The following is a 26,342-nucleotide window of genomic DNA, read 5'->3' as shown; positions in this document are numbered from 1 at the left end:
GCCCTCCTCGTGCCATTCCCTCCCGCGTCCCATCCCCGCTTTCTTCGTTCTCCCTTCGTCTCTCCGCGCTCTCCGAATCCAGCGAGAGGAGGGGAGGGAGAGAGGGCGGCGCTGGTAGAAGATGATCCTGGGGAAGCGGCCGCGGCCGCGGCCGCCGATGCGTCGGACGACGAGTGTGACGGAGTTCTCGGCGGCGGACCTCGCGGCCGCGGCGGAGGCGTCGGACGACGAGGGGGCGCACCGCAGCCACGAGCGCCGGAGGGAGGCGGAACCAAGGACCGTCCAGCGGCGGAGCTTCAGCGACTTCGAGTTGGCCGGGACGGCCCAGTTCCTCAGGGTCTGTGACCTCTGCAAGCGCCGCCTCGGCCCTGGCCTCGATACCTTCATCTATAGGTATAAAATCGATCCCAGATGGACAAAAAAGAGGGGAAAAAACGTTTTTTACCCTTAATTTGATGTCTTCTTGTGAATTTTGTGTATTTGTGGAGGATATCCAAATACTAATGAAAAAATGGGAATTTTATTGCTTTCCGTGGATTGTAGGCAATTTTATTTTCTTTGGAACGTCCAATTTACTCGGTCAAAACATGTTCTTTTTGGGATATTTCGTTTGTATGTACTAGCACTCATATGGATCTTCTTGCTTTTTGATTTAATTTACTAGAATTCATTTGTTTTTTAAGATATTGAAATAACTATCTGGTTGTTGGGTGTTAAGCTTATAGGATTATTATCATTTTATTTTATTTTTTAAATTTTGTTTTCAAAAAAGTTGATGCATTGTTTTAAGCAAATTCAAATAAAATTAGAGTTTTTCCCTTCGATGTAGTCTTTTGGGTCTGGCTATAATACATATGAACAATCATGTGGTTTAATTGCTTGTTCTTTTATGCGTTCTTACTAGAGATATGATTGTTTTCTGGTTTTTATTGGTTTTTTTCTCAGAAAGTTAAATTAAAATAGTTCTAGCATTTTCTTGTTTTTTTTTTCCTTTTACATTCTTAATTTATTGATTAGCAATTGTGTCATAAGTCCATATATTTGATGTACAAATTTTCTTTAGATCACTTAAATTCATGCGTGTGGTTTAAGTCCTTTCTTTCTTTTCAAGTGCCATAGTGTAACGTAGGATGGTCTTTCTAGGTGCATGCCTCCTATATAAGAATTCCATGTCTTCTCTGCATATACACATATGGACACACCTAACAAATAGTGTGGTTTGACTTCCAAACCCTAAAGGAATGTTGTGGTTGGCCCACCATAAGTCTAAATTTATGCTTCTCTCTAGATTAACTTGTTCAACAAAATTGTGTTGAAGGGTAGTGGAAGGGAAGAATCTAAAGCTACTTTGTTGAAATTGTCTAAAGAATTTGGAGAGGCTTCTGGTGATCTATATGGTGTCAAATATAGATTTTGATGGGATTCAAACTAATTATTATTAGATACTCGTAACAACGATACAGGAGGTCTATGGTTTAAGGGTCATGAAAGATGTCAGGACTCTTAAAGATATCTGACTGAAGTTATGAACAAGGATTTGAAGAAGTTTACAGTGACAGCTGATGCAACCTTGATAAGAAAGAGGAGATCTCAACTCTTTTTCCATCAGAAAGAAATTGTTGGGCAAAATGGAAATCAGATCTTCTCCAAATTTATAGAGATGAGGAGATCTACCGAAAGCAAAGGGCCAAAACAAAATGGTTGAACGCGGGTGACAATAACACCCAATACTTCCATAAAATAGCTAACTTGCATAAAAAGTGCAATTGGATCCCTCATCTCACTTGGAATGGTCAGCTTCTTCTCGATCAAAATCAAATTTTGGATGCTGTCACCGATTTCTTCAAAGATCTTTTTTCTAAACCAGAGGATTCAGTGGTCAATCTTCTTTGGGATCAACTGTACTCTCCTCACTTTCGGTATCTTACTTCACTGGACCTCCCCTTCTCTCTTGAGGAAATTAAAGGAGCTGTTTTCAGCTTCAAGGGAGACAGAAGTCTGGGCCCTGATGGATTTTCGATGATTTTCTTTCAGCATTTTTGGGATATTTTAAGATTTGATCTTCTGGCTATATGTCAGCAATTGTATGAATCTAATTTGGACATCTCCTGGATCAACTATGCTTTTCATGCCTTAATTCCAAAGATTGAAGCAGCATCCCATCCTACTGATTTTCAGCCTATAAGTCTCATTCATTCTTGCATTAAGATTATCTCAAAAGCGTTAACCAGCTGTCTTCAACCTTTGTTAAATTCTTTAATTGATCCTGCACAAACTGCATACATCAAAGGGAGATCTATTCTTGACAACATCCTTTGTGCTCATGAAGTAATCCATCTTGCCAAAAAAGACTCCTGTACTGGTCTGGTATGCAAGCTGGACTTCTCAAAAGCTTTTGATAAGATGAATGTGAATTTTTTGTTGAAACTTCTAAAAACCAGAGGTTTTCCTGTTAAACGGTGTGGATGGATTAAAAATCAGCTGCTTTCCTCTGAGGCAGCTGCTTTGATTAATGGGGACAAGGCACTTGGATTTCTTGTAAAAGAGGGGTTTGGCAGGGTGACCCGCTGTCCCCATATCTTTCATTTTGGCTGTAAAATGCTGAATAAAGCTGCTGCAGCAAATTTACTTGAAGGACTCCAAAATCAACATTTTTTGTGAGGGATGATTATTCTGCAAGATGCAGATGATTAAGGCTAAAATTTTTTTTATCTCTGTTCGCAAATTGATTCTTTACTCCTTTGAACTAGCTTCTGGCCTTGCCATCAACTTTCAAAAAATTTCTGTTGCTATCATTGGTCCTCACTGTACCTTTGCAGAGGATTATGCCTCTTGGTTGAGCTGCAAGATCTCCTCTCTTCCCTTCAAATACTTAGGGCTCCCTCTCAGAGGTAGTAAATTGCTGAAATCTGATTGGATGCCAGTGATTCAAAAGTTTGAAGCCAAGCTTGCATCTTGGAAAAGTAAATTTCTGTCATTTGGTGGCAGATTAACTTTGATTAATGCTGTCCTCTCCTTGTTGCTGGTTTACTTTTTGCCCCTTTTCAAGTTGCCTTCCTGGGTTATCAAGAAACTTGATAAGATTAGGAGGGCCATCCTTTGGAAGGGAGCAAAATCAGTAAATGGGCTTTCCTGCAAATTAAATTGGAGTGAGGTTTGCCTATCTAAGGAGGAAGGTGGCTAGGAGTGAAAGATCTTCAAACCTTTAACTCCCGCCTGCTTGCTAAGTGGGGGTGGAGAATGGTGAATGCTGATTCAGGTACATGGAGGAGATTGATCTCGGGGGCCTACGTTAGGAAAGTTATCACCTTGTTGGAAACCTCAACGGTTCTGTTCAAGGCTGTGGAAATATGTTTTTGCCTCTTTGCCGCCGGTTTGGAACAATTGTAGAATTGAAACTGCGAGACCGAGCTTTATTCCTCTTGGGTGAAGAATGTTTTTTCCTCTATGATGCAACCTGTGACTCAAATGTTTATTGCAGCAATTTGCTGGTTCTCCTGGGCTGAGAGGAATTCGTGTATCTTTCTCAACAAACATTCTTTGGCTGAAGGGGTAGCTGGAAAAGCTGTTCAACTCCTTTCAGATTGGTCCATTCTTTGCAAGGAGAAAGAGACTTGGGTTTGACTGAAGTGAGAGGTAAATTGAGAAGATTATATCCCATCTCTGGGTCTTAGATGATTCCCCAACCATTCCGCAATCATTGAACCTGGTTGGTAATCCTCTGAATTGTCCAAACTCCCTTTTCTTTCTCCATTGATGTTCAGAAGTTCCAATCCTTTTGCCTTAGCTGTATGGTTTCTGCACTTCTATTGACTCAAGTGCTGTAATTTCAAGTTGAGGTGCAGCAGAGGAGTTCTTGCTGGTTTCTGTCCCTCTCCTTGTAAATATTTCAAACTCCTTGTACATGGCTCTTTCGGTTTTTTAATAAATTTCGGGTGATCTTTGATCCCCCTTTCATCAAAAAAAAAAAAAAAGTTTGAAAAGCCAATCTGAGTGGTTGGAACAAGGTTGTTAGTTATTGTCTTGACCCTTGGTAATATGCAGTGGTAGAGTATAACTAGAGATCTAAGACTGTATCATAGCTCGACAATTTTTTTTGAATTATCATTTCATTATTGATTGGAACTTTGAAGATTCGTTGATAGATTATTACGGGAATAGTTTTCTTTGCGTGCATGCTTACATCTACATATACTTGTTCTAGATCATCAAAATATTTCGCTCTATGAAATCCCAGGATTAGTGGAGAATGACCTTGCAATCTTTGAGGTCCACTTGAGATGCCTAGTCTTTGTTCTTGTAAGGTAGGTTGGACTTACTTGTATTCACCTACTTCTCCTTGCGTCCTCAGGGGTGAAATTGCATTCTGCAGCCTGAAGCGCAGGCAGCACCAAATGAACCTAGATGATCAGAAAGAGAAGTGCTCGGTGACATCTCTGAAGACTGATGCTTCTCCAGCAACTGCAGGATCTGAAGCATCCAGCCATGGTGGAACAGTTGCCGCTGCTTAAAACCAGTGCCATTCCACTATAGAATCTTTGCATTGTAGTTTATTTTGCCTATACCATAAGCGAAAAACTTTTTTTTTTTATCTTTTTCTGTTGGGGGGCAGAAACATATGCACAGACTGATACCTCTGCTTCCCCACGCAATATATGAAGTAGATGGAAGATCTTTAAACCAGCCTGCTGTTTTTGTGCCTCATTGTTGATAATGATAAATAGAAGTGGTCTTCTGACGAATCTGAAAGCAGTGGATTTTTTCAATTTTATCGGATGTCGCATAGCGCTGCAGACTAGATTACTTTTTTCGTAGCTGATTACTCTGGTGAGATGCTATGGATAGTCGGCATGGTTTTGCCACTCATCGGATATTTTGTTTGCTGATTTTTTTTGGATGTACTCATGCTAGTTGCATGTCATTCGTCTGTCTCAGCAAAAGAAAAGGAAAAAAACAAAAGCAGTGGATCGGGTTGCGGTCCACTGGAGCATCTCAAGATGGACATGGCCCATTTGATAGCTGATTTATCTTGTATCAAACTGGCTCTGTTGCTTCATTGGTGGCATCCAGGTAAAGCATCTACATAATAAACTATGAATCTATTATTTAAATGGCTTGTAATCTAGAACATTAATTGATGTAGACATGAGCAAGGCATATCATAATGGTAGAGATGTGATTCCAATGTTCTTTTTGGGCTACTGATCGGCCCACATATATACACAGATGCCGTGTCTTGAAAGAGAGTGGCAGTAACCTTACGCTAAAGGCATTGCTAGGGACCATAATATAAGATTTGGAGGAATGAGATGCATGTGAGGGAGATTGGAGATTTTGGTTTTTTTTTTTTTTTTTTGGTATTTAATCGCTTATAGGGACCCAAAAAAAGCATCATAGTCTGCTGTAGATCAGGAAACCAGGCCATTGGTTAATTAATTTTTGGCTGCTACTTGCCTAATACCAACAATACTTGGAGTTTGCTTAGGGTTCAGGGTTTGGACAACGCTCTTCCTCTTCTTTTCTAATTAATTCTTTACCAGTTTCACCACCCAGGAAAAGAGGTATATCTTTTGTGACTTGGTAATTCAACTCTTGGATGGTACATTGTTTAATTTATGTTAGAAAATTTTATTGTAGTCTAGATCAGATCATGTTAGATGCCCCAGCTTGAAGTTTTTTGTTGACGAACATAATCGAATTTACTATGACAGAATAATCTAAAAGTATTTAAATCTATCTCTCTCTATCTGCTTCAACATTAAGATAGGTATTTATTTATATTGATTGGAAATTGACCATCCTACTCCATGAAAATAATAGTATGGTTCCCATAAAATGAACATTTTTAGATAGGAATGACCTTAAAATTTTTGATTAATTACTACCTCTACTCCTTATGTTGAGTTTCAAAATGTGTGTTTTTTAAGTAATACCTTGGTTTGAATGCGAGATCTCCTCCCTCAACAAGCTAAGAAGAGGTGTCAATCAAATTAACTAATAGCTATTGGCAAATATATTCATTTTGTATCAGCTCAATTTCTAGCCTATCTTGATCAATATTCCAAAGTGAGAGCGAGAAACGGTTATATATATGCCGATAACCATCTATTTGAATGTAGAAAAGTCCACATGCCATTGGCCACCAGCACCTGCTGCATTTCTAATGCCTAGATAGATCAACAAACATGATCTTTTATTTTCTAATTATCTATGTATATTTTTTTTAATCAGGATCGAGATTAGACGCATGCAAATCTTTTTTTTTTCTTTCTACTCTTATCTTGATCTCACAAAATAATAAAAAGTATAAGAAGATAATGTCGTGGTCCCCTAGCGGTGACGGTCGTATCAAACCTCACAGTTTACCACCAAGGTGGTAGTCTGGTGGTAAGGGGGTTTGGACTCCATTCGAGTTGTCCGGATTCGAAACGTGCAGGCATCGATAAAATCAGAGGACCGCATGCTCCACGTCCAGATGGCTATGTATGGATATGCTTTCCTTCCATCAGTAATGAGGTGGCGCTGGAGTGACAAACTCACACATGGATGACTCAGTGGGGTTTTCGACGGGTTGGAGAGGGCATGTGGAAACTTGCGATCTGCATCGAATATTTTTTGATGGAAGGAGGGTCCAGTCGGGACTGCTATGCGGGTGAGGTTCTACCCCTCCCCCTCCCCTCCTATTTTTTTACCAAAAAAAAAAACAATCACAATTTCCATATGGGCCCCACGACTGCTTTTAATAACACCTTGCCTAAGAAACACGCCATATTGACTTCCAATACATTATAAACACCGTAGATAAACCGTCCATGTCGTGTCATGATCCATAAATAAATTCAGGCCATCTTCATCCATTGAAAAAAAAAAGAGTTAGTAGATCCACCCTGCACCTATCGGTCTTTGTATTTATTAACTCTTGTGATGCCATGCATTTAATACGTGGATTCTTCTTGTGACTCTGTCGTCCTCACCAGCAAGTTGCAACCAAAGGAAAATTATTACCTCTGCACCAGGAAAAGAAAAAGGGAAACTATTACCTGGATTTCTGAATGCCACCCACCATTTGCCTCTTATCTTTATCACTGGTCCATGGCATGTATCATTTACCTCTTACCATCATTACTAGAATATAATGCGATTTATTTGCTCATCCAATTCACTCCATGCGCCCTGCATTAGCACAAGCCTTTGCTATTATTTCCTGGATATAATTCCTTTATAAACACTAAGATTTCAACAAATGATAGCCCTCCTTAAATGCAGTTATTTTTTTCCTTATAATAAAAAAAGTTTTTTTTTTTTGCATGGATATCCTTCTAAATATCGAATTTCGCATTAATACTATTCCAAAATTAATATTTACATATATACCCTCGTAAAACTCTATTATTGTACAAATACCTATAATATAGCGATTGTTCTAAAGGTGTTAAGAAAAAACATATTTATATTAATTAAAAATAAAATAAAAAATTAAAATTATGCTATTGTCCCTGTGTTCTTCTTCTGCTATCGGAATCGCGATCTATTTGCTTGTCTACCCATTAAGGATATTTTAGTCATTTTAATTTGAAACCATTAATTTTTTAATGTCGTTAGATAGTATGGGTAGATATGTAAAAACAAAAATAAAAAAAAAAGTAGAATGGCAAAACAAGTGTTTGACGAGGGTATACATGCAAATATTAATTTTGGAAGGATATTCATGCAAAATTCGATATTTAGGAAGGTATTCATATAAAAAAATCCGAATAAAAATATTACCTACTTTGGCATTAGTGGTTGAGCCGGTCTAATCTTTTCAGCATCATCTTTTGTATTGAGAGATAATAATCTAACATCGAATAGGTTAAGAAAATCACGCAATAGAACATGTTATCCCATGTACCTCATTGGATCCACTTAATCATACCTCTGGAGGTCGATTCAACTTGAACTCAAGAGACTTTGTACTTATCAATTTGTTAAAAACTAAAATATAGAATATTATACTACTAATAATAATAAACTATTAAAAGTTAAATGGATAATATCTTTGTTTTCTTCTTAAGCCTAAACCTTTACGTTTAAATTAGAATACTTATTTAGGGGTAAACAGGTGATGTAAAATAACAATTATTAAACCTAGGGGAGGACATGGCGGACAAAGTCATGCCCTACAAAAAATGTTACATGGATGTAGATCTTGGAGGACCCCGCAAGAGATCTCGGATGCACCCGCCGAGAAGCTCCTCGACTACGGACTCCGGTCTCCAGCTGTGCAGGACTCGCACGTGTCAACTTTCACCGTCTTCGGCGTTGCGAGGAACGGCGTTTCCCTGGCACGTGTCCTACGCTTCTCCCTCATCGTTATCCTCTCCCTTTCCTCCTCCTGCCTCCGATACCGAACATACCGAACATCGGCCATCCTCGCTCTCTGATGTGAGCCCTAGCTCGCCGTCCGCCGACGCAGCCGCCGTCGTTAATGGCAGAGATCCCCTTCGCCGGCATCCTCGACCTCCGTCTCTCACCCGTCTCCTACAAGACCGCCTCGCCGGGTCTCCTCCCCCTCCGCCGCTCCCTCTCCGGATCGCCGCCGGCGAGGCCGAGACCAGCGTCCCACACGTTCGCGAGGCCTTCCACCCCGCCCTCCCTCGAGATCTGCTCTACCACCGGTACTCCAGATCCTCACCCCCTTCTTCCTGCTTCGATTTCTCTGCCATGAATCGGATCTTTGCGTCGAGATCGACGTGCTTTATTGCCTTCGTCTGGTTCTTGTTGTTGTTGTTGTTGTTGTTGTTTACTGGGAGTTTGGTGGTTTGGGCAGAGTGCTCGGACGGGAGCATCATCTTTCGATTCGGTGATGCTGCTGAATTGAAGCAGGACGGGGTTGCGATCGAGGCTGATAGCTCGGGTTCAGAGGAGACGGAGGTGAGAGGCTCTTCGATGGGAGAATTTGGTGAAATCGATCAGGAAACGGTGAAAAGATCCGATCTTGAGCTGGAAGGATCGGTATCTCTGGAGAGTGGCGACGGAGAAGGTACTCAGACTGTAGAAAAAGCTCCAAAAATCGAGTCTTGCGAAGGCAGAGAGGATAGTGGGATACAGAAAGAAGAGAAAGTTGCTGTTTTAGCGATGGAGAAACTGAGAGAGATAGATGTTTCCCATGGTGATGGTAAATTGAGGACGATGGCTACAGAAGTAAGTGAACAATGCTCTACCTCAGGGATCATCGATTTGGATGGTTCCTTGAAGGCGGAGAAGAAATTGGAAGGAATGGAGGTTTTGGATGGTGATCAGACAGTGCAAACTATGGATTTGGAAGTTAAAGAAGTTCCACAAGAGAAGGAGAAGGGGAGTTCAAAGCCTAATATTGCAGTGCTGGAATCAATGGAGCCTCTGGGTAGTCATCAGGAAAAGAGTGCTTTCGCTGTAGAGAACAGTGACATTCCAGAAATTGTGAAAAATTCTGAACTGGGTGCAAGAGCATTGGAAACATCAGAAATTCCCATTAATGTCGAGGATATAAAAGTCAACTCTGTGGGTGAAACTTTACAAGAACCAAGGAGTTCTGATACGGATAATCAGAGATGTGACTCCAGTGATGAAATCCGCCTTGCCGCAGAAGTTCCAGCACCCAGTGAAGTTGATAGCATGGAAAGTATTTTGGAAGATACTGAGGCTTCAGAGGTTTCTAATGCAATGGATGCCGACCTTGATGTGGATGTTGAATCAAATTCCTCTTCTATAGAAGATCAAGCAAAGAAGAATACGGTTGAAAGATCAATGGTGGTAAGCTTCCGGCTTTCTGTCTGCTATATTTATGTATCTTTTATGCTTTTGCTCTCTTCTCAATGATTTCAATAATGTTTCCAAAGTTTTTTTTTTGGGTTCAAAGTCATATATTAATTTTTATATTATTCCTACTGCTAGTCTTTGAAGGTAACTGCCCAAATAATAAATAAAAAAGCATGTTTGATTGGAATCAGAAATGCATATTATGATGTATAATAAATAATTGAGCACCACTTAGCTGGCGAGCTGCAGGATAACATACTTATTCCGATGGCACATGAAGCGTAATCATAATTTATGGAGAGTAAATTGCAATGAATGCATAAATGCCCAGAGATATGATATCTTTCTGAAGAGGAAGAATCCATTGATAAGATGGTCCGCTGTTCTTAATTCAAGTGTGCGTTGCTACATCCATTCTTTAATCTGCAGTCATGAGATAATGTATGTCTGGGTTAATCTAGGATATTATTGATTTTGGGTGTAGATCAAACTCATGCCTTGCAATACTAGGAAAGCTTTTTGCCATCATTTATTCTATGTCTGGTATAGTAAATTCAATTTTCAAATATATGTTATTGAAGTTGGTATCAGATTACCATCATTAAAGTTATCAAAGAAGGCCTTTTACCAGTTGATGAGAAAGAAATGCATTCATACTTAGATATTGTATTGTTGATATTGACTTTCTAAACTTAATGCCATATCCCTTACCTTCTCCTAATCTGGTATTTATCTGTTACTCCATTACTATTAATGGCAAGAAGTTTTGTTCTATGATCACTAGTCTCTATCAGCCTATAACCCTCATATGGATTTAGGATTTTAATCAATTTTCTCCTGAAAAATGTAAGCTTAACCATTCAGCTTAAGAATCACTAGAAGTTTATACCTGGTAGCGAGATTATATCCAAATATAAATCTTTGTGAGACTTTCTCTTACGATGTTTCTTCTTAGTATGATGAATGGTTTATGTGAGAGCTCATGTTTTGCATTGTGTAACTCCCAATGTTTATCATGCATATAGTGCATTGTGAGCAATATCCCAAAGGATGATGAGTTGCATTTCCAATTCAAGATCTAAACTTTGAATTCCTGTTTCTTTGGTTGTATTGGAATTGGTAATTCTACATCTGTCATTTAAACCTGATATTAGTTCACTTTTGGTACATATATAGGGCCAAATTATGGAAATGACTGAACAGAATAATGGGAGTGCTGAAGTGGCTGGTCCTAACAGGTATGCTTATTCTCTTATTAAACTTGAAGTTATCTAAAATGATGAGGTTGCGTGTGGCATATTGCTATGATAACCCATAGGTGGGGTTGCACATATTCCTGGCTAGATGTCTCTAGGATTCTTGATCAGACTCCAACTTGTATCATAATTATACGAATCGTTTGTTGTCTAAACATTGTCTATTTATAGTTTGATGCATGGATTTTTATTTTTATGTCTGTCTTGGCATATTGCTTATAGTAATTATGAAGTCAGAAGAAATTTCATTCTCTTGACTAATTCATTTACAATCCAGTGTGACTCCTATATCAGCACCATCACTTTCCCTGTCTTCAGGAGCTGCCATCTTACCACATCCTTCAAAGGTAAGCCCTTTTTGTTGTGCAGCCTTGTTTATGCGATTAGTTCTGTCATGCCTGCAGTAGTGTTAAAAAAAGTCGATATCTTTTCTCCATCAGCATGTACAATGATTATAGGGAGACAGAAGTAGGTGGACGTATCGAACCGAAATAAGATCTAAGATTGACATCTTGATACAACTCAAAATTTTGTCCAATTTTCATCGATCTCAATTGATCCCTCGTTACTGCCCATAGGATAAGTAATGGGGCTCATGTCTACAAGTGCATGTTCTCATTTGTGACTCAGAGATGTGATGTATGTTATATGGAGGTTCCGCCTGACTTTGAATTATTGTTTGAGTACTTTGCACTAATTAATTTCTGGGGATTATCAAATTTGAACCTCTGTCTTAGTGAAGCTTATTTCCATCTTAATGGATCACATGACTGCTAATCATCAATGTGTTAGTGGAGCACCTCGAAGACTCATAAAAGCTTGCATAGAGCTGAAATCGATCACATACGATGCAATTCTATCCAGCTCATGTCTCAAATTGGATGAGGATATTTATATGCTTATCTATCTAGATAGGGGTATGGGTATGGATTCTGAAATTTTTTTCCAAGTTCAGATATCGATATGGACATTGATGTATTGTCTGGATATTCATATTGATTTAAGCATAATATGTAGATTTTTTTTAATTTTAATGTCAAGTTTAGGTTTAGTTATGATTGTATAGAGTATGGCACAAGTGACACACCTATCTGTGGAAACATGGAAATAGGAGCTTCATAATGCTTCACTTTAGAGCAAGATTTTAAATACCATGGGACAGGGCTGTCCCTTTTTTTTGGGGAATGGCATGCCCCATGTATCAACACTTGGGATGATTAATGTCTCATCCCATCCCGGTCTATTTCTTGACCCATCTTGTCCTAACATGCACCATCCCAATACTCAGGATGGTGGGATGCCTTGTCGACCCGCCAATATTTAAAACCTAGCTTCACAGTTTGAAATGTACAGTAAAATAGATAATTATATTTATATGTTTAATTTAGACTATCCAGATTTTCATGATCTATTCCATCGTATATGTTATATATGACTACTATATATACTTTTTCAACTATCAAAATTCGATTACGTCCATACTCAAAATAAACATGGATATTGAAAATATGCAGTTCATATCAGCAAGTGAATTTGCTTTCCATGTCCATTAATTGGGTTCCTGTATTGTTATTGTCATGAGCAGGGCAACTCAGTTATAAATTTTAACCTTAGCCAAGAAGCCTTGCCTCAGTTATATACAGTTAAAGATATTATCAGGCTATAAACAATCACAGGATATCCTGAGACTGGCTCCTGGTCAAACTTAAACCCTACACAATGAATTGCTGACTAGTTCCTAATCAAAGTGATCTTGGGTTTTAGGAGGAGCCTAGACTAAATCCGGAAGGCCAACCGGCGGTAGCGATTGTTGCTATTTAATTAACCTTATGCTGCAGAGGAGAAACCTTTCAAGGTTTTTGTACGACATGGAATGGGTATAAAAAAGATAGAAGACAGCTGAGGAGGAAACCTCTCTTTTCCCCTTGCAGTCCCATTCTTCACTTCTTTTTCCTTTTTAGCCATGGGTTCATGTCTTTGATTTGACTAAATTGTGTAAGTATCTCATCATCCCTTTTTTTCATTTTAATATTTAGATTAATCAATTAACTTGATATGTACTGTCTAAAACTTATTCATACAGATGTACGTTGTCCTTTCAAGGTGATTTGCACAATTGTAACTTTTCTAGGATCTCTACCATGCATGATCTCTCCATTTCTCCCACCATGCCTCTCCTGAACTGAACCATCTTAACCCTTTTCAGCAAGAAACTGATAGGTCAACATTCCTGTTTTTGTCTGACATACTGTCCATCTGAATACCTCCTTGGTTCCTTTGACTTGTTGAAATAATGATCCATAATTCAATCTTTGATTGCTTTCAGTAGCATGATACCGTAGGCTTCCTTGATGTTGCAAGTGCCTATATTCTTGGTCAATGGAGCAAATGGTGAAAAAAATGCGCAAAGTGGGGCTTCTATATGGCCTTTTCCTAATCACTAGAGGAATTTGGAATTTGAGGGATTGCATTATTGATACTAAAAGAAAATTCCATACAGTGTTTTCAGCATTTAGACTTGTAGGCAAAAGCAATATTTATGAAGCAAAAGGATAGTTAAGCCGCTTTAAAAGTGGACGATTAGTAAAATAAAAATTTAAACATACTATGGCATCAATGTCCAAGACCATCCAAGAGGTGCATGCTTGATATTCCTTTGGACGCATGCAAGCAAGCAAGCAAGCAACCATGCTCTAGGTTGGTGTTGGACGTTTTATACTGCCTGCTACTTTCTCCTAATGTACATCAGTTTTAAGAAGAAAATAACCAACGAAACAGAATGGTTAATCCAATATTTGGAGGACATAAATTATGTGTTCTGTCAAATTATACCTAATGTGCCTGAAGTGTATATGAGCATAAATGATATCGTTACAAGAGGCTCTCCGTACTAGGGGAGTGGAAATGCATGTTGTAGTACAAAAAAAAGGTTCTTCTATCTCATCTTTAGATAAATGGCATACAACTTCAACGTGTCTTGTACAAAATTCTTTTTTCTTTAAACACTACAATCAGATATATTACAATTCGTCATTCTTTATAAAATAATTTTTATATATTTTATATATTTCACCATTTGAAATGTTCGTTTTAGAAGTGGAACATGTTGGACAATTTAATTACTTTTTTCCCTTTTTGGTTTGGGCTATTAGAAAACATCCACGCTCAGTAATATTAGAATAATAATGCCAGGCGTTGACAGGTGGGGAAGATGCATACTTTGTGGCATGCAAAAACTGGTTCGGCGTAGCTGATGGAGTAGGTCAGTGGTCACTAGAAGGTATTTCTCTTTCTAAAAGCTTAAGTTTATGTTCTGTTTTCTTTTAGCTAGTAGTTATGTACTTCATCTTTCTGGCACAACAATGTTTCTAACATATTTCATCATCATGAATACGGTTAAAGTTTGGATTCTGCATTGTGATTTGATAAACATACCTCAATCTAAGTAGCAATCTTTTGGAGCAGCAAAGATAATTTCTTTAAAGAAATGAGATAAATTAATCAAATGTAGGAAAATGCTTTCTTCATTAGACCGAGCAAGGAAAATAATTCTCTCTCTCTCTCTCTCTCTCTCTAAAATAGATGTTCTCAAACTCTCATCCCTCCCCATCTACCCTTCCCATGAGGTCCAATGCTACAAACTGGCTTTTTTCATCAAAGATCAGATGACTTAGTGAAGTAGCCAATATTTACATCATTCTTCAAGACATAGTAAATTTCAAAATTTATAGAGGATATGACCTCTCAAGCTCGAGGGAAACCAATGAAGCAAAGATGCCATTTTTCTTCAAAGAGGAAAAGTATTCTTTGGTATCCTCACACATCTTGATGATTATGAGTTAATCCAAAATGCTGGTCCAAAGAAAAGCTTGGACATTAAAAGCAGTTATTGTGATTCGAAGTCACCTTATCTGGTGATAATCAGTCTTCTATCATTTAGAAAATTGCAACATGATTTGATAGCGGAAATCTCATAACAATCCCATTGCACACATTTGCATGCACGCAAACAACTGGGTCACACGCAACCCCACTCCCCCATTCTCATGTATCCATATTCATGCACACACACGACTGCCACACATGGAGGTATATGCATGTGCATGCGCATGTGCACATGCTTGCACTTACACATGCATGGTCATGCTCACATGCATGTGCATGTTTGCTTACATGCCCATGCACATGTGCACATGTGCAAACTTAGACACACTTGTGCAGTCAGACATGCAGTCATCCATGATTGAACCCTGTGCCCATGCTTGTGCATAAGGAACCATAACGGAGTTTCTGGGAAGGATTTGAAATTCCTTGCGATGAAACATGTAATCCTAGATAGGAATTAATAAGGAAAAGATGGCACTGACCATGGATGGTTGGGGAAATTCCTGTTGGTTCAAAACAACACAGACGGTGTTGGCTTTGTGGTAGGCAAGACAACCATGTCCTCCAACATTCTTATGCTCATGGCACACATGCTAGCATTTGCAAGTCATGAAAAAGTTGAGGAATTAGGAGAAACGGCAAAATCTCATTTTTAACAAACTTATTTTTGGTTTAGTGGCTATTTGGGATCTTTCCCAAAAAAGAATCCTTATACTGTTTTTTTTATATATATTTTTAATCTGATCTAATTTTTCTGTTACTCTTTTAGGAATCAATGCAGGATTATATGCTCGAGAACTGATGCAGAACTGTGAGAAATTAGTTTCAGAATGTCAAGGTGTCCCAGGAACTAAACCTGACCAAATTCTAATTCAGAGTGCCGCTGAAGCTCGTTCTCCTGGTTCATCTACTGTTCTGGTTGCTTATTTTGATGGACAGGTGTGTTCTTGAGAAGATAAATAGTGATATTAACTCGTGATGTTAACAATCTAACTGGGAATTTGTGATTAATGCAGTCCTCTTTTCTATTATAGCATCCGAAATCATTTGTTTTCATTATGGCATCTGAAGTCAAGTTACTTTGGTTTTTCTTTTGAACTTTGGAGAGTCCTTGACACTTATAATTATCAATTTAATACAGGTTCTTCATGTGGTCAATATTGGAGACTCAGGATTTATTGTGATAAGGAATGGCACAATTTTGAAGAAGTCCACCCCGATGGTTTATGGATTCAATTTCCCCCTGCAGATTGAAAGAGGAGAGGATCCTTCAAAGTATATAGAGGTACAGTAATTCCCATTGCAGCAGTTCTAGTAGGTGTTACCAGGAAACTTGGTGTCAGGGTCTCAAAAGAACATTACAATCAATTTAAATGTATTCAATCTCAGGTCTATGCAATTGATTTAGATGAAGGGGATGTAATCGTGACCGCAACGGATGGCCTGTTCGACAATCTATACGAACAGGAAGTAGCAGCAATGGTATCCAAGTCCCTTGGGGCCAGCCTCAAGCCTACGGTGTGAATCCAACCATACCATCAGTTATTTCAATCTAAGCATTATTTTCTCATACAATTTAGTTTTTCAGGAAATCGCCGAGTTCCTGGCACTGAGGGCTCAGGAGGTCGGAAGATCGCCATCGGCGAGAAGTCCATTTGCTGATGCAGCCCTTGCAGCTGGATACCTTGGTTTTACCGGTGGCAAACTCGACGATGTGACCGTCATTGTTTCCATCGTCCAGCGATCGGACTTATGACTTCATCTTCCATGAATCTGTAGTTATTTAAATCCTTATTTGCACTATGGTTTTGGTGGTGCGGGCAGTCTACTTGTGCAAATAGAAGGGAGGGTACAAAAGGTGTAATCTGGTTAATTTCTACTCTGAGCTGCTGGACTTTGTGTTCGGCTCAAGTTTTGGGCTGTGTAATAAATTCCCAGTGTTTGGTCAATGCATTAGCTGTTCTGCTTTCAAATCTAACATAAACTAGTTATCATCTCGTCTCTGTCAATATTTTTTTTTCTTATTCCGAGTTTCAATCACAGCCATATAAATATGGGAAGGTGGTCGACATGAACTTTTTCACCATTTGTTTTTCATAAGTTCACTTGTCTGGCTACGTGGGTTCAGAAATATCTCAGCCACAGACCGACAGTCCGAACGATAACTCTTCTGGCATTAAAACAATCTAAAAATAAACGATAGTTGATTGATATGTATGTAAAGAAACTATCAAACTGGGGGCTCGATATAACGAGGAGGAACCCTCCGAGATACAACTCTAAACACCAACAGCAAATAGACCCGTTTCAAATGGATTACAAAAGAGATCCATGGATGCAAGAGATGGAGTTAAATGTAGTAAAACAAGGGAGCAACCGCTGCTGCAGCAACAAGAATGAACGATGGAACCGGCAACGCTCGGGCACCTGACAGCGCTGGTGATGGAGCTGGGACTGTTGAAACACTTCCGGACACTGAAAGTCCTCCGGGGGTTGGAGATGGGGCTGCAAGATTACAAGACTGGCATCAGGACTGCACTTCTGGCTGAAACTTGCGTTCTAAATATGAAATATATCGACAAATATTTTCAACTCAATAGAAATAAATGACCGTCATCAATGTTCAAGCAGCAGTCATACCCGTTATAGCCAGTTGAAATAGCAGCCATCGTATTATGACGATCATAGTTCGAAATAACTATAGAAAATAATGTACGATATTGTTTTTATAATGTTCAAAGACATAATATTATTGAAGAGAGATTACCCATAGTTTTCGTTTATGTAAGGGTTAGTAATTAGTGTAAGTCTATAACATATATCTTCCACTATTTCATTCTAAAATTTAGAAGAAAAAGCTAGTCAAACAAGAAAGAATTACTAGCAGTCGGATGAGCATTATAAAAGCATGCACCATGATTTTTCTGAGACAGAGAGGACTTCATTTTGTTAATTTCTAATATACGGACCTCCCAAATATAGCTTAGAAAATATAACGACGGTATGTCCGACGGAAATTTATTGCCGGATGGCGGTCTCCTTTATATAAAAAGAAGAAGAAAAACGAAGAAGAGGAAGAATAATTTATTAATAAGATTAAGTCGACATTTTAAATTATAATGAGATGAAATTATATTTTGGAAAAGCAGAATAGAAGACAAAAAAAAAAAACAATGATGTAATTATGACATGATTTATCCCAGGGGAAGAAACATACCAGGGGCTGCACCAGGCACACCAGCAACTGCAACTGCAACAGAAAAAAAAGCAACCAGTTTTAGCTTCTTCAACCTCGTTTATCAAAACCCAAAAGCCAAAAGAAAAATAGCTTAAAAGCAGTGCTGCTGATATGGACCAAGCAATGGGAGGAAGGAGAGGAAGAGGACCCACTCTTGCACTTGCTGAATGGAGGGGTGGAGACCCCACAGGCAGAGGGGAGGGTCAGGGCCTTGGTCATGTTGAGGCTGACCCCAAAGTCTGAACTCCCCTTGAAGGCCTCACAGAGGCAGGCCGCATCCTCCTTGACCACCTTCTTGAGGCCAGAGCAGCACTGCCCCTGGGGCTTGGTCACCTTGCTCCCTTCCTCCACAAAGGACAGGCAGTCAGCCAGGTTGAGAAGGGCAGAGGTGCAGTCCATGGAGGGTGAGGGTGCACCCACCTGAGCCCCATCCCCATGCACCATGGCCAGGCTGAGCCAAACGGCAAGGACCCATGCACGCTTGCCAGCCCAAACCATTGTTGTTAACAAGAAAGAACTAGTGGAATGCAAGAGAGACTCAAGGCAATGGCTAGTGCTAAGAGAATGGCTTTGAAGCAGGGGAGTGGAAGGGGAAGGGTGGGGTTTTAGAAGAGGAAAAGAGTGGGGTAGGTAAGATAAACAAATGGCACGCTTGTAGCTGGGTGGAATGATGGGTGGAGGTGGGTGTAGGCACTAGCTTTGGAGCCCAGCCTTTCAAAAAGGGTTATTATTATTTTTTCAAAGACAGAAAAACTTACAGAGATAAAATATAGAGAAATTTGGCACAAGATGGGTCTTTAGCATGGGGCATGTGGTTGGAGCTCTGGATGCATTGATGGTCCTTGCATGGGGATGATGAGAACTTCTGGAGCCTGGACTTTACCTGGGACCAGGCTCACGAGAGAGAATGCACCTCAAAATTCGGGAAACCGTAAGTTTGACTCATATTGTAACTGCACCAGGTCTTTGGAACTCATTTATGCCCTCATAACCTCCATTGAAGTGATGACATTGGAGAAAGGTGACGACTTACTTATACGACACCATCAACTCTTCCGTCACATGGATGGTTTCGCAAAGGAAATGTAATAGAAGATAATTGTTTATTTTTGCTTAAACGCAAAAGAAATTAAGGGAAGTATGCAATACTCTTTTATCTCAAATAGTATGGAAGGAAACTATACACCAAAAATGCCAATTTGCTATCTCCTTCTTATTCCTCTCTCCTATATCCTTTGCTACCATAGTAAAATTGCATTCAGGATCCCTTTTAATTCTTCCTCTCTCTCTCTCCTCCTTAAAAAGAAAGATTTCATGTGAAAATTTTAAATATTCTCATAATTTCCTAAAAATAGATTTGGTTAGTTTGGTTGCTGGGGCTAATACAATGTTGGCTTTGGTCTAACTAGCGCCAAAATGTTGGTGAACCAGATTATTTTTCTTGAGAAATTCTCTTTAGATGTACGTTGATACATGACATTTACTTGGCATGAGTTTTATCAAAAATTACATCCTACATCATGTACACCATATAGTCGTGCATGCTGTTAATCACAGCCGCTCGTTTTTATAACCCCATCCATCATGTGCTTATTTTGATGCATTGCTGTAGATATGAGCGGTTATAATTACCTAAGAATTAGGCTCAATTTTCAATTTTTGATCTCTCTAATAAATATGTCAGATCCAAGTTGATAAATATTTGCCCCGATCCTTATCTAACCCAACTCAAACAATTTGCCACCTCTAAATTCAGTAGTCTCAGAAATAAACTATAAAATAAAAAATGCAAAGAAATAAAATATAAAAATGATCGAATACTTAAAGCCAAAACAACTATTAGTAATATTGGACGTCACCTATAAATAAAAGATGAAATGAATGAAACGAAATATGAAAAATGATCGAATAATTAAAATCAAATTATCCTTTCTTCCACATCCCAAAAATAGGATGTGAAACTGGCATCAGATCCTAAACTTTAGGATGGGAGATGCCCCCAGCCTCTTTCGGATTTCAATGTGACTCATGATTCAAGGATCTTCCATCGCTTCAACTCCAACTGTGCCCTTTGGTGCTCGCGTCCATTGAATAAGATCAGCTTTATAGGCCTCCCAAAAGCACACCTTTGGCTATAAAATTAGGCTCCAGATGTTTTTCCATTCATGCATTGAATCCATACCACAGAATAGGTAGAGTAGCAAGGGGAGTCGTCACCAATGTAAACCATGAATACTGGATATTACTCCAATACACTTTCATTCACTACCAAGGTGCTTGGTACCTAGAAATGCAGCATTTACAAGGTTTAATGCATTTAAGATTCATCTACTCATGTAACATTGGAGCACATCTTGTAAACCACCAAGAAGATGAAGAGGTGCTCTAAAATGGTTTACTTAAGGGTTTAATAATTCATCTAATTAACCAATATTTGAGGGTTTCATTTCGAGGTTTGCAGTCACCATCCCAACGTAAGTTAATAACGGTTGTTGTTTCCAAATCCAGATCATGAAAATTTGAACACTGTTCATATAACATTTATAAGCTTCCTGTTCTCTAGAGCGGCCTCTCGGTCTTGAGAATTAGATGATTCATGGCATGCATACATCCATTAGTTTTGTCTATCAGCAAAATCAAAAAGTTTCATCAGCTTTCACCAACACAAAACCCACCAAGATCTCAAAATCCACATGATTTTATATTCCAAGGCCTCCTGCATCAAGCTGCCATCATTTTGTTGCTGTACTAGTAAAAGTGGACTATATGTATCTGGATTTCTTCATGGTAAGATCCTAGAGACTGATGCAAGAATAAAATGCTCTCTAATTTTACCCATCCTTCAAAACAAGCCATAAGAACTAATGATTGCACCTAGGCCAAGCTAACACTTCCTGACGAAAGCCATGAAAATAATGACAATGGATGCGTGAAACCATGAGAGCAATCACAGATCACAAAGAATAAGTTTCCCCTCAAAATAAGTCCATTTATAATAAGGGCTCCCACTAGATTTGAAGCTGCAAAATACATGGGATTTTAATTAGGGCTTTCAGCAGCTAAAGCAAAGCCAATATCCATACACAAGTCAAGAAGAAAAGAGACCCAGTTTAAATACAGCAAGCCATACAACAGACACCTTCTTCTCCATCCCATTACCCACCTTTCCATCTCTGGTGGGTTCACTTGCACTCTAGGAGCATGTTGTTCTCAGGGGCCAGGCCAATGCAAGCCCTCAGGATGTTCTCGAGCATGGCTCTCTGCTTTGCGAGGGCGTTCACCACAGGGGTATCTGGAGGGACCTGTTTGCACCATCAAATAAATTCAAGTTACGCACTATATGGCATGTGTTTAGAGTCTTCATCCAAAGCTGGCATGATGTCAAATAACATGGTATGCTACCCTTGGTCTTGGATAACTTTGGACTTCATCTAAAATGCCCATCGCACGTTGCGGCATACTATTGCATTACACAATGTCTTAACTGAATAGGTTCACTCAAAAAAAAAAAATCCAAGATGACTTAGGACCAGTCACTCAAATGCTGTGGTCTCATCTTACAATGTAAACAACATATGCCAAGGGTTTAGTCCACAGATAATTAAAAGAACTAACAATTTGAAACTAAAAGAGTAAAAATTTGATTATAGATTTACTCTAACAACATGACATCTATATGTTTCACCATATGCAAGTCAAATATCATACAACAAGAGTTATTCTTGAAGCGATGATGTGTTAAAAATACCCTTGAGATATATCAAAATTAATACTTAAATAAATCTGCTTTATTACATTTCATATGGACTCAAAGCAGGTACAGCAATTTTCAGCTAAAATATTATAATGGATTAAAATACTATTTCTTGCTGAATGCAGCACTATGTTAAAATAATTTTATGCTAATATAAGTTTATCGGCGTGCTTCTTAATATGTTCTAACAGGATCGCAACGTAACATATGAAGTTGATCGCAGCATAACACCATTCATTAACCACCTTCAAAGTTAAAACAGATTAACAACTAGAAAAATAAAAATAAAATCCCTTTCTAATGGCAATTACCAATATGAAGCCAAACCCAATAAAAGGAATAAAAAATTAAATATTTTCACTTACAAGGGGAGCTTTGGTGAGATAACTCAAGATACTGGCCACTGGATGGAAGGAGCTGAACTTTTCCTATGGAACCAAACCAACAAGATTACTAAGTCAGCCCAACCCAACTGACAAGTAATTTTCCTAGTGAGTCATTCATACACACCTCTCCCTCAGATTTGAGCTGAATCCTAGTACTGAGCTCAGCCAGCAAAACCAAATCCAGGATGATGGGTGCCGCCAACAGCGAGTCCTCGCATGTGTTGTGAAGAACGATTGTGCTCCTCCCACCCATGAATATCTCTGATGTGTATTCATCCATAGCCCTCTTGCTGTCCCCAACATAGGGCACATACTATAACAACACAAGCAAATAATTTGTTACTGTACGAAAACAAGCAGCCACAGCATCAGCATAACATTGGTTGGGTGCTTACCTTGATGACAATAACATGGTCTGGATGCTCCCCAGGCTCATACAGTATGCCATTGCTAGAGACCATGTCATCAACAACATTGCTCTTCGAAATCTCCTTCGACCGGAAAGTTTGTGGGGCAGAGAGATTCATGCCATCATTGTTTCCCAGATGGTTGTAGCTAACTATAGAGGTTGGCTAGAAAAAAGGAATAAAAGATTTTGTAAATTTATCTCATTTCATGCTCATGTTTCATCATGCAAGGCAAGCTACTAGTCCAGAAAGATTATAAGTAATTATACAAATTAATAAAAGAATCAGACAGTCTATCATATTGCATTTTGTACATGTATTATTAAAATCCATACTTCTACTAATATCCAAGACCACTTCAAGAAGAAAACTAAAGCACCTATTTTATATTTGAATTCTGACAGAGATGAATACTAGAGAGTTTTCAACGTTATTTCAACTTGATGGGAGTAATATGTATTGTAATTAACTTTTAGGTATGAAAACTCAATAATCTGAGTGCGGCAAAGATTAAAAATCTCTGTAAAAAATTAGATACCTTGATTCCAGCTCCCACAAGAAAATCCACCAAGACAGACTTCATCTTTGTCTGCCCACTCTTGAAGTCATCTCCACCAATAAGACTGTTCCTCTTAATAGCCAGATCAATGAGTCCTGCACGTTAGAACTCCCAACTATTAACATCCAATAACTTCCCTCCTGCGTCCAAAACTACCGACAACTCGAGCACAAGAATGATACCCGGCACAAAGGTGTTCTGAGGGCTTCCATTGATGAATGGGACATTCTCTAGGACACAAGCTAGAGCATACAAGGTTGATGGAGATATCTCAGCCTCGTTCCTGTCCAACGAGGCCAAGAGGTTCTCGATAGTGTCATTGAGCCCCACAATCACATTGCTGTACCTTTCAGTATTTGCTGTCCATAGCACCACCACCTTATCCACCTTATTCTTCTCCTTAAAATCCCTACTCACATTCCAATTCAGAGATCACTCTTGAGAGAAACAAAAAATACATTCATTTGATTCTCAAAACGTTAAATAATTGTATTTTTTTCACTATTTTGATGCCAGAGAATCCAACAAAAAAAAGCCTCTTCTAATCATCATAATCCAAGCCTCACCTTTTTTTCTTTTTTCTAGTTAAAATAAAGTTTGTTATGGAGTGCAAGTAAGTTGAGAAGCTCCATAGAAGTATTAAACAGAGTTCACAACCAGCTCTCATGCTAGCATCAACTATAAAGTCTAGAAGGCTAACAGCTGATAGCTGATGGTTGATTGATACAAATTGTGAATTTATACTGGAGAGAAGTTCATAGTTGATTGATACCTTATGTCCTTGATGATTTGTTGAACCTGCTCCTTCTTGGTCCCCTTGATCACGTTATTAGCTCGTGACCCCTGGTTCGCAGCAATGAAATCGGCGTCGTAGATCCCGGGAAGTGGGACCATGGACTCCATGTAGGGCCTGAGCTGCTTCTGGAGGTCTATGTCCAAAACCTTGGCCCTGGCCATGGCATCAGCCAGGTTCATGTTATTTATGTCCCACCCTCCAAAGATGAGGTCGTCTGGGTTAACCTGCAGGAGGGAGATAAAAAGAAACACACACACATAATTAACTTAAATACTTCCACAATCTTAACCATAAACAACAGTAATTTTTCCAGCTACACCATGTCATTAAGTCCTTTACATTAAGTTTTTCAACATTTATTGAAGATAATATGAGTTCAACAAACCTCTCTCATAGCTTCCATCTATACCACCTCCATCCTCCCTTCTTCCACTTCCTATTTATTTTCAAACAGAGGACAAGATGGCATGGTCTGGGCCATGCTTAGCCGTGAGGGTGGCCCCAATGTTCCCTCCCTCCCACACAACACCAATCTCGTCGATGTGGCCTTTCGGGCCAAGCAAGTCTACATTAGAACCCAACAGGGCTGCGGACTAGGTAGCCCCGTACAGGCCAACTACTTTTTCTGAAGATGCTCTGCGGGTCGAAGAAAGAAAGCTATCCAGAGATTTGTTGTTTTTAACTAAAATTATATGAATACATTTGCTTCTATAAAACCATATGTTAGCATGTCATCATTATCATCAAAATGAGCATCATCATCATCTTAGCCATCCTACTTTTCCCATCAGATATGGGCTGGATTACAAAAGGGAACTCAAAGTTGAAGAAACTTAACAAGTTGAACAGAGTTTAGAATGGAATGTTAACTCTCTGGAAACTGATGCCAGATTTTTAATCAATGTAAATTAAACAAGAGATTTTTTCTTTTTTTTTTGCATAAAAGCAGATCGACGAGTTGATGGACGTTACTTGCCATAGTTTAAGCCCACATAATCAAGGAACAATCCTCGAAAAAATATTTTAAACTTAAAAAAAGTGTTCTTGAAGGAGAAAGCTCGATAACTGCTGACGCAGGATACTGTATTTATATCAGAGGCTAAAATAAAAGCAGCTCCAATAATTAATCATTTTTTCCTGTGCATTCCTTTATAATCCAGTGACTCCTGTCCTTCCCATCAAAGTACGAAAATTTGATCTTTTCCTCGTCCATTTTACTCTTTAAAATCATAAAAAATCATAAGAAAAAAATTACCATGGGAAGCAAGCTCTTGAAAGGAGCATAGATCTCCTCCCCATTGAAAGATCCAACCCTGATGGTGGAAGCCTGGGTCAGCGACCCATAATAGTTAGCCTGCTGCACTTTATCCTTGGTCGCCCATGAGATCCCCCTAATCACCATCATTAGATCATAACACCAGTCATTAAGAAACATTAACCACATCTTAATATGCATTAAAAAAATTATAAACTCACTCTCTGTTTGCAATGACTCCAGCCGTGAGGGTGGCCCCATTGTTCCCTCCCCACCCCACAAGCATCACCCTACGAAAAAAAATAAAATAAAAAATAAAAACAACGACCACATAAAATCGTTAAAAAAATGACGACAATACTTCAAAAAGAAATCTATGATAAGATTGCGAGATTTACCCGAGCTTGGGGACGTGGGTGTCGGTCTTGAAATCGTATCGGACGGTTTTGGGCCTGACGATCCATTGGTAGGACCCATCACGGTTCTCATGGACGAGCTCGGTGGTCTCGTAGTGATACACCGACTCGATCTCGTGCTCCCCATACTTCACGTTGGGGCTCTCCACCTTAAACTTCTCTATGAACATCTTCTCTCTTCACCAGAGATTAGAGAGAGCGAGGAAGGACGAAAAAATATATAACCGTTGCTTCCGATCTATGAGCTCCGCGCTCCGCCTGCGGTTACGAGCCCCAAGCCCTAATTTATACCCAGATGGATAGACACGCGTCAAGTTTCCACTGGCCTGGTTTCTCAGGGAGTGGAACGCGTGCGTGATCTTCGCACGGTGGACCGAAGTGCAAATAGCCGCATACGAAATCCTATGCCACCGTCCCCGATGCTCTCTCTCTCTCCCCTCCCGGAGACGTGGGATAAGTCTAGCTGTGGATTCGAGAGGTCGCATGGAAATGTATATGCGGAAAAGGTCCCAGTTTTCTTCGTACTGACTAGGGTGGGACCCGCGAGTTTTTTTTTTAGTGAAGCGTGGTTGGCAGAGAGAAATCCACGTGGATGAGGACCACGAACATG

The 26,342-nt window shown here is 39.3% G+C and overlaps 4 protein-coding genes across 4 annotated transcripts; 2 read left to right on the top strand and 2 right to left on the bottom strand.

Annotated features, from left to right (window-relative positions):
• Positions 1-4,736, top strand: LOC103701739 (FCS-Like Zinc finger 5-like). Its single transcript, XM_008783900.5, has 2 exons — positions 1-393; positions 4,352-4,736. The coding sequence occupies exons 1-2, from the start codon at positions 122-124 to the stop codon at positions 4,509-4,511; spliced, it is 432 nt and encodes a 143-aa protein (XP_008782122.3). The 5' UTR covers positions 1-121; the 3' UTR covers positions 4,512-4,736.
• A 3,501-nt stretch (positions 4,737-8,237) lies between these two features.
• Positions 8,238-16,870, top strand: LOC103701738 (Protein phosphatase 2C family protein). Its single transcript, XM_008783899.4, has 9 exons — positions 8,238-8,657; positions 8,810-9,774; positions 10,957-11,018; positions 11,314-11,383; positions 14,229-14,316; positions 15,691-15,860; positions 16,063-16,206; positions 16,311-16,439; positions 16,510-16,870. The coding sequence occupies exons 1-9, from the start codon at positions 8,468-8,470 to the stop codon at positions 16,675-16,677; spliced, it is 1,986 nt and encodes a 661-aa protein (XP_008782121.2). The 5' UTR covers positions 8,238-8,467; the 3' UTR covers positions 16,678-16,870.
• Positions 16,871-17,108: 238 nt separating this feature from the next.
• LOC103701737 (non-specific lipid transfer protein GPI-anchored 11-like) lies at positions 17,109-18,756 on the bottom strand. The gene is made up of 3 exons (XM_039130025.3): positions 18,312-18,756; positions 18,139-18,171; positions 17,109-17,426 (listed from the first exon to the last, which is right to left on the bottom strand). The coding sequence occupies exons 1-3, from the start codon at positions 18,655-18,657 to the stop codon at positions 17,272-17,274; spliced, it is 534 nt and encodes a 177-aa protein (XP_038985953.1). The 5' UTR covers positions 18,658-18,756; the 3' UTR covers positions 17,109-17,271.
• A 2,371-nt stretch (positions 18,757-21,127) lies between these two features.
• On the bottom strand, positions 21,128-26,193 carry LOC103701736 (inositol-3-phosphate synthase). The gene is made up of 10 exons (XM_088708889.1): positions 25,715-26,193; positions 25,538-25,606; positions 25,317-25,452; positions 24,038-24,285; positions 23,448-23,674; positions 23,245-23,360; positions 22,695-22,871; positions 22,424-22,612; positions 22,279-22,341; positions 21,128-21,461 (listed from the first exon to the last, which is right to left on the bottom strand). Exons 1-10 carry the CDS (start codon positions 25,900-25,902, stop codon positions 21,342-21,344), a joined length of 1,533 nt encoding a protein of 510 aa, XP_088565015.1. The 5' UTR covers positions 25,903-26,193; the 3' UTR covers positions 21,128-21,341.
• Between the last annotated feature and the right edge of the window lie 149 nt (positions 26,194-26,342).

The sequence above is a fragment of the Phoenix dactylifera genome, chromosome 12 (genome assembly GCF_051530095.1).
Source record: "Phoenix dactylifera cultivar Ajwa chromosome 12, Ajwa_hap1_PhDact_Kaust_v1.1, whole genome shotgun sequence".
NCBI lineage: Eukaryota > Viridiplantae > Streptophyta > Magnoliopsida > Arecales > Arecaceae > Phoenix > Phoenix dactylifera.
Note: the sequence above shows the minus strand (reverse complement) of the source record. Positions and strands in the feature narration are given on the sequence as shown.